Source organism: Syngnathoides biaculeatus, chromosome 3 (genome assembly GCF_019802595.1).
Source record: "Syngnathoides biaculeatus isolate LvHL_M chromosome 3, ASM1980259v1, whole genome shotgun sequence".
NCBI classification, from domain to species: Eukaryota; Metazoa; Chordata; class Actinopteri; order Syngnathiformes; family Syngnathidae; genus Syngnathoides; species Syngnathoides biaculeatus.
In genome coordinates this window covers 8,787,520-8,806,189 of record NC_084642.1, presented here as the reverse complement: position 1 = coordinate 8,806,189, position 18,670 = coordinate 8,787,520, and the positions used below count along the sequence as shown (strand labels likewise).

Here is an 18,670-nt window from a genome sequence, read left to right as displayed (position 1 = left end):
TGAAGTAATGTTGATAAGATTGTTATAGATTTTTAAAAGGGGCAAAACAATGTATTTCATTGAAATTCATAAAAGATTAAAAGCTTAAATGGTCATGAAGTGACACCGACCTTCTGGGGTGAAGCAGAAAATCCTTGAATGTGTAAGGCCTTTGTGCATTAGGATTTTCTGTCTGGGGGGGGAAAGTAAAATAAAACAACAAACTAAAATAAATATTTACACTCAAAGCAAGGCAAAGCACTTTACCACCACAGAGTACAATTACATTTTTTTCACTCACTGAACGTCACATGTACATGTACGGCAGTCATTTGTGAACATTTTGTGTACTATGAAACAAATGCAGTGACGTCACATAAACACGTTGGACTGTGTTTCCATAACTAGTGTCAATGATGCGGAACAGACCCGACACTGAGGGTGTTCCAAATTACATAGAGGTAAAGCAAAGGTCTGTTCCTGTACAGTAAAGCGAATCACATGCATTGCCCGTGAACTATATCCAGCACAATGAACAAGGGCCGCGCTGCTGCTCTTTGCACATGACCATTAACTTACTGGTATCTGATTGAGAGGAACATCCACCTGTCCCAGAAAGTCATCACGTGTCTGACAAGGAGAAAAAGACACACACCATGACTTAGTGTTAGTAGTATAAGCACACAAACTAAACACAAATCAATGTCAGGATTCAAATTGTCAGCATTATGTAAAAGGGATATAAAGTGTGTCCACCCAGTTCAAAAAACTGATTTTGTGATTGAAAAAAAAAGGAGGCGGGGGAACCAAAATAAACAATTTCACAACTTTTCCCACTGTTAATGTGACCTACAAACTGCACAACGGGACTGACACACCATCAGATGTTTTAGTAGGCTTTTCCTGAACCTGCTTTTCTTTCTAGTAGAAGCCTAAAAGCTTTAAAAAAAAAAAAAAAAAAAACACGTGACTGCTACAGTACAGCCTCCGTTCTCGAAAATGTCAAGATTTTTTTGCTTCTGTTTTCGAACAAAAATCGGTACTCGAACGCCCCCATCAAAACCCGGAAATAATAGAACGCGCACGGCCAGACCAGCTGACCAACGAATCGCTTTGTTGTGAATTCCCACCCCGCCAAAAAAAAACCGCAAATAACAGAATGCGCGCGGCCAGACCAGCTGATGCACCCACGACGCTTTGTTATTGTCAATTCGAACGAACCCACGAAAAAAACCCAAACTGAAATAACATAACTCGCGCGGCGGTTGATTCGGTTTTCAAACAATTCGGTTTTCGAACTGCTTTCTAGAACGGATTGTGGTTGAGAACTGAGGCTCCAATATATTTCAAACTGTTCTCATCCCCTCAACCTTGATGAAGGCCCCAGTTCCAGCTAAAGCAATGCAATCCCAAAGCATGAAGGAGCCACCAACGTGCTAATGTCGGTATGGTGGATTTTTTTTTTTTTATTTAAATTTGGTGATGGGCTATATTGTGTTTGTGCCAAACATAACCTTAGGAATTATGCCCAACTTCGGTTAAAAATAAGTAAAGCAGGAAAAGCATGAATCATCTCTCTACAGACTCTTTTTTGATTAAAAGCAACAATAAAAAACTTCACTTGACTACTCAAACAGAAAATTATTTGGACCTTACAGGTGGCACTTTAAATGTTGCCATGTGTGTTCTGACTCCTATCGAACATACGTTTGAATGTGATTGATTCATTCTGAAAACAGTCATATCCCAGTTACGAGGGCTGCCTAACAGGTCAAAGTGTATGATAGCCGTATACAATGTTTACGTGAGCAAATATAGAACAGGGAATCCTGGGTTGCTCCCATAGGAAAACTAGGAAGGTCCCGAGTGATAACACTGTCGTCTATATACATTCCATGTCAGGGTTTCCAGAGACATTTTCATCTTAAGACACAAACAAAGAAAACGGGCTCGTCCCTGGGGTCTGAAGAGTTCAATAACTTGCTTTGTGTACTTCCATTGTTGTCAGGCTTATATTAGTAAATAACCAAATACAGGGCTACTGGACAATAAACAGTCGAGGCTACAGCGTTTTTATGTCCTGATCCAGGACAAGGAAATTTGTGTGTTGAAACATCACATTCCGCCCAACCTGGTTCATCATCTCCAGGCCCTTAAAGGCATTTCCAGAGTACTAATTACTCAATACCTTCAAGACACAACACTTTCTTTCACTCTGTCAAACCCCATTTACACCATTCCTCCAGAGTACTGTATATTGTGTCAACATGTTTATACTGTGATGCTCGCCTCCATTTTGAAAAGGAGGAGCTTGGTAAGCTGCTAAAATGCATCTATTATGATTGTAGTCCATACAAATACAGCTGATGCTGGTAGTAGTAATGACTTGTGTAGTTTTTGTATGATTTACATAACGCTTAAGGTCAACGGACTTGACTTTTGCACAATTGTAAAAAGTGCATACTGTAAATAATGGGATTTTTCTATCGTTACCTAAGAACTGAGATGACAAGTTAATTGTAGTTTTAGCACGATGAAGCTTGAAAATACCCTTTTAGTAAAAGTCTGACTCGAAAGATCAGAAGTCAAATTGTACAAATGATCTTGAGCCTAATTGGGAAAACGATCCTTTCAATAAAATGTCAGTGCAGTATTACATAAACAGCCACGAGCCGACAGTAATGGCAATCCCAGGTGGTTTAAAAAGTTTTATCTGACATCTGTATCTAACACTTCAAAACAAAAATCAATAATGGTAAAATGACAGTCAAAAAGCATGTAGAAAAAAATAATAATCCAAAACTAGTCTGCTCAATTTTGAGGTTGGTAGGATAGAGTTTAGTCACACATTGAGGCATCAGTGAAGCAAAGTAAGTGATATTCATGTCCACTTGGCAACTTTAAAAGAACTTGACAGGTGGATTGCAGAGCTTGTGAAACCTTAACTACTGACGACTGAGCCAGTTAATGTTATTGGAGCGGCAGTACTACAAAGTGTCAAAAATGAAGTCCGCCTGATGAGTTGGTGAAAAACATTTCGCAAATTCGATGTCAATTTGGGAAGTTGTTCATCAGCACAAAAACAACAGTGGAAAATTGGATGCACTGAATCAGTTCCACGTGGGGATAATAAATAACCGCGAAGATAACCTCGGAAGTCAGCCTTACGTTGCGCTTTTATATGTTTACATTTTATTGCAGCAAGAAAAGGATTGGAAAATAACTGGGCTCCTTTCCTCTTAGGCTGGTTTCTCCAAACAACGCTAACACTCCTGAAGGAATCTTGGCTCGTTCCAACTTGAACTCGTAAATGTACACAACCGACCAACCCCTCCACAATAAGGGTGGCAGGTGCAAGCCACTCTCTAATGCCGTTTAGGTCAAGTTGTGCCTAACATACTGAATTTGTTGTTATTGGTTATTACTGGACACACACACACCTGTTAGAGATGTATGATGGTTGTGCAATCACATTTTGAGTCATTTTTAAAAATATATATATATTTTAAGCTCACTTGAGCAACTTGCACTCCGTTGTTGATTAACGCATGACATCAACCGTAGGCTGATAAGAGTTGACCTAAATGTTAGACATTTTTATTCCTCCTGTTAAACTGATTGTGAAATCAATGCGTGATGTAGCATATTCCATTGCAGTGCACGGTCCAAGCTCCAACTTTCCAGTCCTAAAGTGGACTAATTAGAATTCATTGAAAAATTAAGGGGGGGAAAAAAAAAAAAAAAAAAAAAAAAAATCAATAAATACAAAGACAAAATTCCAGAATACTTTTTTTATGTTGCCAATTGTGTAGTGGTACACTTGCCTGACTTTGGTGCAGGCAATGTGGTTTGAGTTCCCACTCAATGACTGTGTAAATGTGAGTGTGAATAGTTGTCCCTGTCTATATGTGCCCTGCGACTAGGAACCAGTCCATTACGCCTGAAGTCAGCTAGGATAGGCTACAGCAACCCTAACTAGGATAAGCAGTGTTGAAAATGGATCAATGGATGGATATTCTTTGATAAATGTTACACCTCACCATCAACACTGTTTCCTAATACAGTGGTGCCTTGAGATACAAGTGAGTGGACTTAAAAGTTTATGAAGTTACAAGCTGTTCCATAGATTTTTTTACTTTGACTTGTGAGCCAAAATTCAAGATCCACGCACTGTATGATGACAGTGAAGTCAACCCAGCTCACAACAATCAGCAGTTTGTCAGCAAGCAACCAATTCTTAAAAAAAAAAAAAAAAAAAAAAAAAAAAAAAAAAAAAAAGAATAATAACATGTATTTGAAACAACTCAGACAAAAGGACCTTTCCGACCTGTCAATCACTTGTACAATAATAGCCAATCAGATAGCTGCATTGTCCTAACCCCTGGCTTGACACACCCCTCTCGCCGTATTGTCCTACAAGCAATGCTGGTTGTCAGTAGCGTGCGCTTGGAAAAGTTAATGTTATGAAGAAAATGGTCCTATGATGCTCTTGGGGAACATGCATTTCTGATTAAAGATATCCTGCTAGGTTACAAGAGGCCCGCTTGATTCATTTTCCAAAGCCTAAAACACAGTTGTCGAAGTGTCTACGATGGATTAAGCCTCGCGGAAGAGCACACATACAACTAAAAGTGGACAATATCAACAAACACAAGGCTGTATGTTCGAAGGAAAGTGAGGGAGAAGTATCTTCTCTGAGTTTGATTTCATTATTATCAGTGCTTTATACATTGCTGGAGAACAACTTTCACTTTGTTAGTGTATCATTGACCTGCTGAATGATAATGTTTAATGCAGAAGAGTTGGGTTAATGATACGTAAATGCGCCAAGTCATGCATGAGAAATCCCCATTTGCCTATTTGTATCACATCTGTCTTTTAAGACAGAGCACTGTGTTCCATTACGAGCAAAGTCAAATGAATACAGCCACTCACTTATAAAGACTACAATGATATTACTCATGATCTTTCCAAGTAAAAAGTACTCACCGTGCTTTACATGCGCAGTACGATTCCACTATTTTATCCTGTTGGATTTCAATATGAAGTTTGTGAGGCGTTGAACTTTTTTGCATCGATAGCCAACATTTCCCTGTAACTGACATCCTGCTCTGTCCAAAATCTTAATTCTGTGTACATATCCTTGCATGAAATAGTTGAGACCTCTCTGTAGAACTCACTTGGACAAGTCTGATGCATTTGGCAAACAACATACCCCAATATTATCTGGAATACGCGATAAAGAATCGTCTTCAAACATGTTTTGTTCAATCATCATTTTGTAAACTTGTGGGACACGGCTAAGGGGGCAGAGCTTAAGATCGCCATCGGAAAGGTCCATGGTTCATGCTAAGACATAATCCAAAACACCAAAGTGCCCTGCAATTAGCTGGTATCCAGTTTAGGGTGCAGCCCGCCTCCTGCCCGATGACAGCTGGGATTGGCTACAGCACTCCCGCAACCCTCGCCAGGATAAGCGGTTCAGTAAATGGATAGCTGGATGGATGTTTGAAAGTGCTTTTTTAACAAGTGTTTTTTTTTCATTACAAGCATGATCACAGAACAAATTAAACTCAAATCCGCAGACATCTATGCATCTCTACATGATGTGCATTTAAAAATTGGCCAAAATACCAGCGTGGCGATGGCTTTTTATTTACTTAGCTACAAAGCAGATCAGTTGTCAATTAGGTGCAAGGAAAACAGGGAAACCCAAAACATAAACAATAATGAAGCGAGCGCAAAGGCTGTTTCAAAATATCATCTTTATAACCATGCAAGGAACTCATTCAACAATATCTGAGTGGCAGCCAATAAAACGCCAGACTTCAATTCATCTGACAGACCGTTTACATACCTCAGTCAGTACTGTGACTTTTGTTAGCAAAAGATTTAAGAATGAAGAGCTGCTGGGTTCAACAATTACGTTAACATCTGTGTCAATGTACTGAATGAACTACAGTAATTACTGTTTTTTTTCCTGCCGGGAAAAACGAAGCGACTGTAGGGAGAAAGGCGATTATTTGTTTCAAATTGATGTCGCACCAGGAAAATAATTGTGAAGGGACAGCGATGAATAGTTCATGTTGTTCACTATCCAATGCGATAAAAAAAACAATTCTTTTTAAATGTGATCTTTTCAAGGAAAACCCAAATCCTCAATAACACTGAACATGCTCACGCAGTGAAAAAATATATCTTATTTTTCCGCACTATAAGGCGCACCCTCCAATAAATAGCACATTTTAAAACCTTTCCATATATAAGGCACACCGGATTATAAAGTGCATAGAATAGACACTACAGTAGAGGCTGGGATTACGTTATGCATCCATTAGATGGAGCTGCGCTAAAGGCTCAATATTGATCCATATATAAGGCGCACCTGATTAAAAGGGGCACTGTCTGCTTTTGAGAAAATGAAAGGCTTTTAGGTGCGCCTTATAGTGCGTAAAATAGGGTAGTTAAATTAATAAAATTTGACATGACACCCTATGCATACAACATAACCAGAAAAAAAATAAAGTGGATTTGCACAGGAGGTCTTGAAAATAGATACAAGTATTAAATACTACAGGCTCTTTTCTTACTTGACAGGCTGCTAAATGCAGTGGGGTGGGAGAATGGGGGGGGACCTGATACTTCACATATACACCCTCGCAGGGGGCACCCACACAGAGGAGGGAGCACGCACCATGCTTTTACTGAGAAAGGCTCACGCTCCCACCCTGCCAACATTGACACCCCACCGACACCAGCCCACCCCATTTCCAGACATGGCTGGCGTGACTGTGCGCTACTCTAGTGTCATGCTGTTAAATTTGAATCCAGAGGACTGAGCCGCGCTACAAAGCAGCAGACTATCCGGAGTCAGAGGGAATATTTCAAAAGCACTTTATTTATATCAGCAAGGGGCAGTACGTTTCTCACCACTAATATTAGCTTGGGTAAATACTTAGGGAGATTACTCAGTGCAACGAGACTAATGGTATATTTAAGTAATATGAAACGGAGTTTGCGTACTTGTGAATCCCAGCGATCATATAATGAGACCATATGAGAGTCATGTAATTGTAAATATCTGGGTGTTTGTCCACGTCGGGATCATAATTGCATTACTTATCTACAGCAATCTTCTGTTATCGAGTGCCCCTCTTAACTACTGTATCGTGAGTTTACTGTCAGCACAAAGGCTTTCCCCGATAAAACCAGTAAAGTACAGCAGAATTGTCATATTGAATGCAAAAAAACAGGAGCTTTCATTGATGGGTCTGAGAAATAAATGGAATGGTGATATTAAGGACGACTCTTCAGCAGGCCAAAGTCATCTTCAAACGAGTCCAGTATTTTGCTGATGTATTAATTGTGTTACATAACTGTAAGTTCCAAAAAAAACGTCACTTCAAGTTGTGGAATTTCTTTTCAACCGGTTTAACAACATTTTACGCAAACGGAAACTTTCTTTGTCATCTGCTGGAGTCTAGAAAAAAAAAATGGCGCATAAGAGCTGCTTGCCATTGACTTCACAAATAAAAACTGGAATTTTCAGCTCAGGGACCATCAGTCAACATCAAACAAAGAAACTCACCTTCTCATTTTGGCTTAAGTTCTTTGCGGTACTGCTCCCTTTGCAGCTTGCGTATGCGTCATTAGGTAGGCTCGGCAATTTAGCTGGACAGCACGGTGACAGATGAATGTGCACGTGCGGAGAGTATGTACTACCGAGTTTTGTGTTCGAAACGTGACATGAAATCCCAGTGTTTGCATAGGGCACCTCCAGAGAAAAGCTGCGTTGAATGGCACGATGGCAATGCTTTTCCTCCAACCTTTCTTGTTCTTTTGCTAAGGCACAGAGTTTTTCCTCTGAGTGTTTCACCGAGGAGAACAAACAAGCCGAGGTACTCCGGTACAGTTTTTTCTTAGGGTTGTGCTGAGTCTCGGGCTCTGCAACTGGGTAAGTAGCGTCAGGATATTCCGGACTGACTTTACCTGTAACTGGTCTGTGATGGGCAAAGTGTAGCAGAACGCTCCTTGAATGACGCTGAGATTTTTCATGAGCTGATGACTGTTCCATCACATCATTGCTGTCCAGCTCTTTAAATATAGGTTTGTCTTGCAAAGGAATATTAAAATGTACCATATGTTTGGTGTCCCGACACTCGGATGAAGAGTTTCCTTTCAGACAACGTTGGCCACTTATAGAGGTGGCAGACTCTTTCCAAGTCATATCCTGTTCATCCCGTGAGCACTCGGGGGCAGGTGCCTGGAACGGAGCTCTCGTTGCTGGGAGAGGAGGGAGAGCCACTGGGTTTACCGGAGAAGCAGGTGGGGTGGTACAGGGGCTCTTTGGGAATATAACCAAGGAGGAACAGCGTCTCAAGGGGACCTTGGAGTGGCAGCAGAGAAAACTCCTCTCTTGGGTAGTCCTGTGCTTTTCTGAAGTCTCTGGCTCAAAGATACTGTTGCTACTCCAGTACCCGGCATCGCTGGCCATACTGCTGCTACACGAACCCCCATCAGAACCTGCAACCACTCCCGGGTCACTGCTCCCGGGATCTCCATCCCCAACGGCGCCATCCCGGTCTCCGGTGAGCGTGCCGCAGGGCTGTAGAGAGATCTGCACAACGCTTTTTTGACTACATCCTGCTGTATTAACCCTCGGTATAAAAACTGAAGAATATCGTTGTAAATGTCCATAGTCCGGTGACAACGAAGTCACCTTGAAGTGTAGAGAACTGTGCGCCAGACTCTTTGTGGGGCTACCAGCTGACAAAATGACTCCACTCTCTTCACCATGGCTGCTGAGGCACTCTGACAGAGGGTCGGTGTGGCTTCTCCTTGACGCGAAGTCCAAACGGAGCCGGTGTGCCATTCGTTTAACTCTCTAATCCCTGTAGCACTGAGGAGTGCCGCATGATAAAAGTCATCGGTCGGGGAAAAAAGAAAAAGCAGAGGAAAGCAACTGCTTCGTGCTTTGCGATCACAATCATTAGTGGGTGTACATAGCCAAAATAGCTCTGGTGACATCCTACATTCCACTCCAAGCTGATCTTAGCTTTTAGTCAGAGGAGGTCAGTGGTTCTGTTTGAAGGCATGACCAAAACATACAACCTTTCAACAGGAGCAATCCCAAGGGGTAAATCTCACATAGAGACCAAAAGTATTCTAAAATTTAACTTACAAACACTCTGCCACTGATCTGATTAACAACCGTAACATATTGGATAGTGAAGATGGTTCCAGGCTATTCAGAGTCTCTTAGCGCCTCTGTCTTGTCCGGTCACCTCACTCAAGTTGAACACTGAAACTCAAAACTACACGGTACCCATCTGTGTTGCATCTCAAACCCAAGTGTTGTGTGTGAAGTGTTCCATCTGCTTGTGCCCTCTCACTCAAGTCTCTACTTCCTACTACGGCTAGGCTTCTAATCATTCTGCCGCCCGGTGCCCCCACAAATATGTTTACCCGCTGCTACTGTTTTACAAGAAAACAAGGAGAATGACTCTAAATGACTCTCTCTCGAAATTAAAAATAGATAACAAAATCATTCACACTAATGTTTAAAATATTTGCTCCATATCATCAAATGTTTCTGCACTTTTATGATTTGCCAGCAGCAGAAATAAGGTTGTAAATTTGCAACATTATCTGCCCCCCAACAGAAAATAGAAGATAAGAGTGAGGGCGACCTGATTTGACTGTGGCATGACTGCTGTTATATGACACCTCATGTAACAGTCTGTACTCGTCTGATTTCCTGTCACTGCAGTTGCTGTTTATTCATGGTGGGCTATTGTGAACCAGGTTGTGCTATTTAAACTACCATGCTCCAAACCTTGTGACTGGCTATTAACTGATGGTGCATGAAATAAAGAATGGATGACGCATATGTATTTATGTCCAGTCATACGTGATAGGACAATGAGCCGCTCTGTCACTGAGCTAATATTACAATGACCCAAATAATCTTAATTCAATAACTGTTACACCGGCAATATTTTAAATAAGCAAACCCCAAATGGATCACCATAACATTTTAGTACTCTTTAACTAATTTATTGCCACGGATGTAAAATTACGTCTACAAGAAACCAATCGTTCAATGCCATGGACGTAAAATTAAATTTTTGGTGTTTTGGATTTAAAAATTGTAATGAAGGGCTTTGCGCAGCTACTCAATACATATATACATATATATGGGAATGGTTTCAGTATGATAAAGCAAAACACTAGATGGCAGGAGTGGCTTTGATCAGATCTTTGACCGAACGTCCCGTTATTGCGCTCTACTGTCACCGAGGTCTCAATGGATGGAGCCGCGCAGGGCGCATAAGCCACGCTTACTTAGATACTGTTGTTAGGCACCCCAAGCTACCGATCAAAATGGCAGACGCAGTGCGGCCGAAGCATGAGATGAGCGATTCATTAGAGCGAATTCCTGTTTCCTTTGTGCCCATGGTATCAGAAATATCGACGAAGAGTGTACAGAAAGGCCTGAATTACTTTCAACAGGGATATATTCATAATGTCAAGGTTTCCCAAACGGGTCGCCAGTTGAAGTTTCTGCAATGTGTTGGTCGGTTGGTGCGTGTTGGTGTGCTTCCCTATTATTGGTTTGATTAAAACTCAAACTCCATAACTTTTCTCACGCGCCGTGTGAGCAAAGCTGCACGTCTCTCCCACAGCAGTGGAATAAACCCAGAAGGTCCAAAATCAAACCAGTGCAGATGAGTGAAGTAGTTGTCGCTCGACCAACAGAAAGGGGGAAAAGAAAAACGATTCTTTGTCAGACGGATATGAATTCCAGGTTAAACGAATGAAATAAATAATGAATAATAGTGAAGATAATGGGATGGTCTTTGTCAATTTGTAGTGCAAGCCCCTTGTCACATTCCAGGAGATGTTCATCATCATTTACAGCTGTTACACCGACTAATTGAGTAATTTACCTTGGAACGGGCGGCTTTGTGCCGATTTATCTTCGATACGTTCACCTGGTCGTGAGGTCGGCCACAAGCCTAAATCCACCGCTTGCATTTATCTAAATTACGCTTTAGGGTGGGTAAGCGCACCAGATATGCTACCAGTAATCTCTCTGGATAGCGCTCATCTCCATTACACATTTCTGAGCCACATCGAAGCACCATATTTCCGAATCGGATATAAGCAGGACTATACACTCGCAATTCAGAGGCTTAAAGTAAATACGCGGTCCCTTTTGTTTGTTTGTGTACAAGATCCCGGATGTGGATAGCATGGGCGGAGTTCAGCAAATGACGCCCACTGATTGGGCAAAAGGGAGCTGTCAATCATTCTCACGGATCCATCTTTTTGAGCCGAAGGAAAAACTATACCATACCTATGTAGCCTTTCTGTTCTGGTCTGGTCTGTTCATGGTTAACAAATTTGCATACATCTTGCATAATATTCACAGTACACTGCATTTTCAAAGTTGTGTTTTTCCCATTTTAGGTAGCAAAATTGTAGGGCATAATAATTAATTCACTGATGATACAAAATGTGTCTCATTTGTAGAATTGATTGTTGAAATTGCAAAAATGAGTCCAGCAGAGGTGCCGCTTATTCAGTCACTTCCAGTTTGTGGACCAAACAACATGCAACAACATGATGTCAGCTAAGCAAAGTTAAGCTAAAGCCAGCCAGACCTCTGCTATGGGTTTTGGGATGCCATCTCTTTTGGATATCATCAAACAAGAGTTTTGAAAATTTCAGAGAGGGATTCTTACATCTATCATGAAAACACAACCGATCTAGTAAAAATTCTCATCCCTATCTGACATACCAACCATTTCATTTTGAATAAAATCGGCCTACAACAGAAGGCAGAACCTTATGTAATGCCATGCTAATAACCAGAAACTATTGTGTGTGTAAGGACTGAAAGAGAGTTGATATACTTAATACAATGTCTTCTACATTCTCACACGAGGATCCGTTGAATGCATTTCGTGACGAAACTATTAACATACAATAACTCATCTGTCATCGAACATCCTTGTGATCTGAATTCCCATGTGACACGAGAATCAGTTTCACGTTTTTTCTTGTACACCTTCAGGCAATGTGTGTCAGGCTTTTTTTTTTTTTTTAAAGAAAAAGATTTACCCCTATTTACAGAAGGGAAAAAAATAAGTTGTTGCGGTTGTCAAACACTTTACTGTACATCATGGCAAAACAAGGGCCGCTTAATCTTTAACAGGCAGTCAAACCAGGCTTAACCTTGCAATGTGTCAGTCTTGGCCTTATCTGATGAAAAAAAAAATAACTTGCTACCCACATTCATAGCAGAGGAAAACATTAAAGAATGATATTTTTACAGTAGGTTGAATTCCATTGTACAGTAGGTTGAATTCCATTGCACAACTTCCTCCTTTGTAACACGACACCCTGCCGCTAAAATCTCTTCAACATGGCCATAATACAGTAGTCAACGTGTTACAAAACACCCATAAAAGATTATTGCAGTCTCTCTCAAAGTTTGGTCCACAGACCAATATAGCTCACCCCACACATTAGAGCACATCACAATCACAAGATTATGAATTCAAAGGGTTGTCGGAACAGTAGAACTATGAGAAGCGGGCATGTTAAGTCATCAGATATTAAAAAAATAATGCTTTTTAAGTGTTCCTTTCTCAGTTAATATATCACAATAACACATGTACAAATGTGCTCAAAAAGACAGGCACGTACGTACAAAGCAGCAATTACAAGACAAACACGACGTGACGTTCCAGTCAGCAAAGTACAGAACTTATTTAAGGTTGCAAATATGCTTATCACTTACCAACCGGTTCTCATCAAAAACTTCCAGCAGGAGGCGGTGCTTGCTGGGATGGACCTAAAATCAAAGGTGAATGAGACAAGAAAGCCTTAAAGATTACCTGCGTGCAACAATGTTGCCTGTTCAGTAAGGCCAAAAGTTGAGATGAAAGAATTTCAGGTTGCTGGTATGTTCATGTGAGCAAGGTGGAATAGTGTTTACATGTCATCCTGTGTTAAGTTTGTATCTTCAGTCCACATTCTTAAAAATGGATCATAGACTTTCACTCTTTATGACTCTCACTTGGCTGTACAGTGCCTCGGTTCTCGACCACAATCCGTTTCGGAAAACAGTTCGGGAAGTGATTTGTTCGAAAACCGAATCAATGTTTCCCATTACAATTAATGGAAAAAGAAATAATGCGTTCCAAGCCTAAAAAAATTGGGCTTTTTAAAGCATTTTTTTTTAGCTTTTCCTGATAATAAATTGCATACTAGAAATATATGTATACCTTAAATACTTTATACAATATTTATTTTTTGCTTAAAATGTATGCTTTAGTAGAAGAGTACGCTAGACTGGGAGTGCATTGCCGCATCTGTAGTGACTCAACCCCCAGCCTTGTAAACTTTTTTTTATTAACAAAAGTGCAGAATAGCTTTAAACAAGCAACTTCCTTCTTTGGAGCCATGATTCGGGATTAATACATTAGTCCTCGATAAGAATAAAAACATCAGTAACTACCGGGACTGTGTACAGAGGCTGCGTTATACAGAATAACAAAAGTGCGCTGGTTGCACCGCGCGCATTATGTCATTTCTGTTTTGTTTTTTTTTTTTTTGGGGGGGGGGGCCTTCGGATTGACAATAACAAAACGCGTCGTAGGTGGGTAAACTGCTTGCGCCGCGCGCGATGTCATTTCCGGGTTGGTTTTTTTTTTTGGGAGGGGGTGTTTGAATTGACAAAGTGCGTCGTGGGTGGGTATACTGCTTGCGTCACGTGCATTGTGTTATTTCCGGGTTTTTTCGGCGCTGTGGGAATTCACTATAAAGACCGTCGTGGGTGAGCTGGTCTGGCCGCGCGCAATATGTAATTTCCGGGTTTTGTTGGGGGCATTCGAGTACCGATTTTCGTTCTATAACGGAAGAAATAAAAACTCAAAATTGCCATTAAAAAGACAATTTGTTCGAAAACGGGAACGTTCGAGAACCAAGGCTTTACTGTAGTTGTTAATGTGAGTATGAACTTGTTTGTTCATATGGACTCGACTATAGGCTGGCAACTAGTCCACGGTATGTTTATGTGAAGCAATACAACATTTAAACTTACTCTAAAATAGAAGTCCTCATTCCACTTTGGATCCAGTGACTTCAGGTGACAAGAGAGGAGCAAAAAAAGAAAACAAAATACGTCAGTACATGGACAAGATACGGTGGTAGCGTAACTGCAAATATGTGCGTTGTCTGTCACCTTTTTAATTGTTTTAGTCTGGACACTTGCTATTTCCCCGCTGATGGGATCATAGAGAGACAGTCTTGTATACGGATCACTGCAAAATAAGAAAATGTACTTAAATGCGGTCAGGAAGTCTCCACGGAACTGCAGAGGACACTTGTTTATAAGTGCTCTACATTGCATTAGTGGTTCTACATGGCGGGATGTGACCAAAGCTACATTAACATAATAGTTAATGGTTGGACTACTTCATGCACAATTGACTGTAAGTTATATCATAATGCTTTGGGTCCTTGTGACGCACATTAAAACCAGAATGAGTCTTAAATTGCCACTTAGTCTTACACCACTGCATTAGTAATGTAAAATATAAGCAATCTGTCGGTACACTAAAGTTGGGATTATGGAGAACAAAAACTCATGACAGTTCACTGACAGACATCCAGATAAAGCCTCTCAACATCTTCTGCTATAAACACTTTACTGAGCTTTATTACCCCAGCACTACACTGCAGTAATAGAACATAAAGGAATATGCCTGAGTAATGTTGCATTTCTGTATTTCTTTCGCTGTGCTATTTGTGTTTTAATATTTCTTTACCAGATTGTATTGCACCATAAAAGCTAATTTGTTAACCTGACTTTGGTGTTTCGCATGATGTGTTAGCATTAAGCGGGTGAACTTTTGGAAGAGGAAGCCATGTGCTTGAAAAAAATATGCAATGTGATAGTAGAGTAATATTCAACTGCATGTCAAAAAAACTATTCAGATATGACATTACTAAAATGCGGCAATGTATAGGTTTCGAATTATGCCATCTTGTGTGTCTCCACCACCCCAAGACCAAATCGGATAAATTAACAATAGAAAAAAAATTCACGCTTTACCTATCACCTGTGTTCTTTGACCTCTATGACACACAAGATGGCGTAACTCGAAACCTATCCATTGCACAGGAGGCACATGGAATCTGAGAGGACTCCCCTCTTTCCTGAATACAATGGACCCACCCCCATTATTCGCTGGCAATAGAGACTGAGCCAGGCGGTAATTAGTTCTTTTTCTTCTTCTTCTTTTCCTTTCGGCTTGTCCCGTGAGGGGTCGCCACAGCGTGTCATCTTTTTCCATCTAAGCCTATCTCATGCATCTTCCTCTCTCACACCCACTGTCCTCATGTCTTCCCTCACACCTCTCACTCTTTTGCCTGGCAGCTCCATCCTCAGCACCCTTCTAGCAATATACTGACTCTCTCGCCATCTCACCATCGAAGTCTGCTCTCTCTCACCTTGTCTCCAAAACATCCAACTTTGGCTGTCCCTCTAATGAGCTCATTTCTAATCCTATCCAACCTGCTCACTCCGAGCGAGAACTTCAACATCTTCCTTTCTGCCACCTCCAGTCCTACTTCCTGTTGTCTCTTCAGTGCCACCGTCTCTAATCCGTACATCATGGCCGGCCTCACCACTGTTTTATAAACTTTGCCCTTCATCCTAGCGTAGACTCTTCTGTCACATAGAACACCAGACACCTTCCGCCAGCTGTTCCAACCGGCTTGGACCCGTTTCTTCACTTCCTTACCACACTTACCATTGCTCTGTATTGTTGACCCCAGGTCCGCTTATAACTGATGCCACCTTAAAAGCGACAGAATTTTTAAAAAAGTGATTTCGCACATGGGAAGTTGAAGTCATTTTGGCCTGCAGAAGAATAAGCTTCATCAAGCAATTAGCAGGGAGGAAATCTTTCTTCATCTTCAAAATCCATCTCTCTCTGTCTCTCGTTCACAGTTTCATAAAATAAAAATTCCTACATATCAGCTACCCTTACATATCTCCAATGAACACTCATAACAATGTGAGGAACAAAGTAGACAGGCGAAGTGCAATGTTTATCTTCAATAACTACAAGTATTTACAAAGCTAGCCACAAAGCATGATGGGATGCAGCAGAGCTCCTGCCATCATTACAAAAATATCACTAACAATAATCCCAAAACACTTCAGTAGCGTTTTGTATTACAAACATAATTACATATTCCTATACTCTTAAAAGCAGTACTGCTTATTATGGGGTAATTTTAGGGAAAAAAAAAAATCTGCAAAAAAAGTTAATTCACAATCACCAAACTGCAAAATGAGAATCTTTGTTATTTCTTATAGATAGTGCATTTTTATGAGCTGTATGTATCTCACTGTATCTCTATTGAAGTTGGACCTATTATGTTAGTGATATCCAGAAAATTTCCCGGAGAGGGATAATAAAATTAATCCCGATATTTGTGTTGCTTTAAATACAATTTTAATATCCCATAATAATAAATAATAGTTGGCGCTCATATTTGACTTACCTTGCCCCAAGGATATCTTTTTTAGCCAGGCGCATCCCGGCTATAACTTTCACTTTAAGGATTCTGGATTCATTCTAAAAGAAAATACAACAACAAATAAATGAAATTACAGTGATGCCTCGGTTCTCGACCACAATCCGTTCCAGAAAACGGTTCGAAAAGTTAATTGTTCGAAAACCAAATCGATGTTTTCCCATTGCAATGAATGAAAAAGGAAATAATGCGTTCCAAGCCTAAAGAATTAGGCTTTTTAAATTGACAATAACCAAACACGTAGTGGGTGGGTCAAGTGCTTGTGCTGTGCGTGATGTAATTTTGGGGTTTTTTCGGGGGGGGGGCGTTCGAATAGACAATAACAAAACGCGTAGTGCGTGGGTCAACTGCTTGCGCCGCGCGCATTATGTTATTTCCGGGTTTTTTCGGGGGGCGTTCGAGTTGACAATAACAAAGCGCATTGTGGGTGGGTCAGCAGGTCTGGCCGCACGCATTATGTTATTTCCGGTTTTTTCGGCAGTGTGGAAATTCACAACACGAACAGAAGGAAAAAAAAATCTCGAGATTTTCGTTCAAAAAACGATTTGTTCGAAAACGGGGACGTTTGAAAACTGAGGATTTACTGTACTATGCAATCCTCACGTATTGAACATGTTATTTGGAGGAAACAATAAAAAAATGGCAATAATGAATAGCAAGTCATTATCCACAATAGCAATAAATTTTTTATGTCAAGTACCACATATAAAAAAAAAATACATTGGTCTCCAAGCACTACCAACATGAAAACTGCAGAATATTAGCATATAGAAGCATACTATGCCACTGTAACATTATACACAGTTTTAACAGAAACACAATGTTTAAATACAGAAAAATAAACTGTTTAAATGATGATTCAATTCAAATGTATTGCAAATGAAAGTTTCAAAAATATAAAAGCATGCCCAAGTAAATATTTTAAAAGAACTGCTCCTAAATAAAAATCAAGCAAAGTTAACTACAACCCAAATGCACTTAACAAATGTACTGCATATGATTTAAAAAACATTAAAGCCACTCTAACTTTGTGAACAACTTGAACACTTAATATAGTGATTCTATTGCATACCACTGGAGGGGGCATGTGTATTACTAGTGGTACTTATAAAACACTTTATAGAACTACTGCATTATGTAGTTCCCTGCTGTGTTTGCCATTTTGTACTTCTGCTTGAAACTGTAGATACTCCTAAAGTGAAGTTATCCCCTCTATAGTACCCTCATGGTGACACAGAGTAAATGCCCTTTGGCAATAAAACTGATCAGCCAATCAGCATAAAATCCCAATTATTGGACAATTCCAATCAGTCCGATAAAAGTGGCCTAAAGTCCATGCAGTAGTGTTAAGAGTAGGGTACACAAGTAGAATGATTGTTTCTTGTTTTTTTTCGTGACGATATTACATTCCCGTATATCGTAAGACAACTTTGTCAATATACTAGTAGGACAGCTACATTTTACTAGCGGGGAAAGCTTACTTTGGTGCAAGTACCGTATTTTTTGCACTATAAGGCGCACCGCATTATAAGGCGCATAGAATACACGCTACAGTAGAGGCTGGGGTTACGTTATGCATCCATGAGATGGAGCTGCACGACAGGCTCAATATTGATCCACATATAAGGCGCACCGGATTATAAGGCGCACCGTCAGCTTTTGAGAAAATTAAAGGCCTTTAGGTGCGCCTTATAGTGCGGAAAACACGGTTATAGGGTACAGGAGGGTTGTGTAATACACACCTTCCAGTTGGGCTTTGTAGTGTTTCTAGAGCAGCACAATAGTTTACTAATAAGCTCTCATTGCATAAAAGGCTGTCAGCTTTCCACAAACTCAGAAAACTCTTAAGTTGCTATAAATCTCCTGTAACTGTGTCAAAACGTCTTCCATTCCATTTTACTGTGCCGCTCCAACTGTTTCTATACATTTCTGTCTTGTTAAAAAACCGGGACTAAACTCAACACTCCAGGAAAAAAAAACCCTTTTCAACATACCCACCTTCACCGGACTCAAAAACAAAGCTGTTACACGCATTCCTTCTTGGATACCGCAGGATATCTCTCACCCATTA

At 40.5% G+C, this 18,670-nt stretch overlaps 1 protein-coding gene across 2 annotated transcripts in view; it reads right to left on the bottom strand.

Moving 5' to 3' along the window:
- LOC133497874 (E3 ubiquitin-protein ligase NEDD4-like) overlaps window positions 1-18,670 on the bottom strand; it is a 38,694-nt gene that overhangs the window by 18,204 nt on the left and 1,820 nt on the right. The window contains exons 2-7 of one of the 2 annotated variants that reach the window (XM_061814116.1): window positions 16,567-16,640; window positions 14,234-14,312; window positions 14,093-14,131; window positions 12,788-12,841; window positions 559-609; window positions 111-172 (exon numbers count right to left, since the gene is read on the bottom strand). In XM_061814116.1, coding sequence (XP_061670100.1) covers window positions 111-172; window positions 559-609; window positions 12,788-12,841; window positions 14,093-14,131; window positions 14,234-14,312; window positions 16,567-16,640 — 359 coding nt within the window. Of the gene's footprint in view, window positions 1-110; window positions 173-558; window positions 610-7,567; window positions 8,852-12,787; window positions 12,842-14,092; window positions 14,132-14,233; window positions 14,313-16,566; window positions 16,641-18,670 lie in introns of those variants that run through there. The other variant, XM_061814115.1, reaches the window with a different exon arrangement.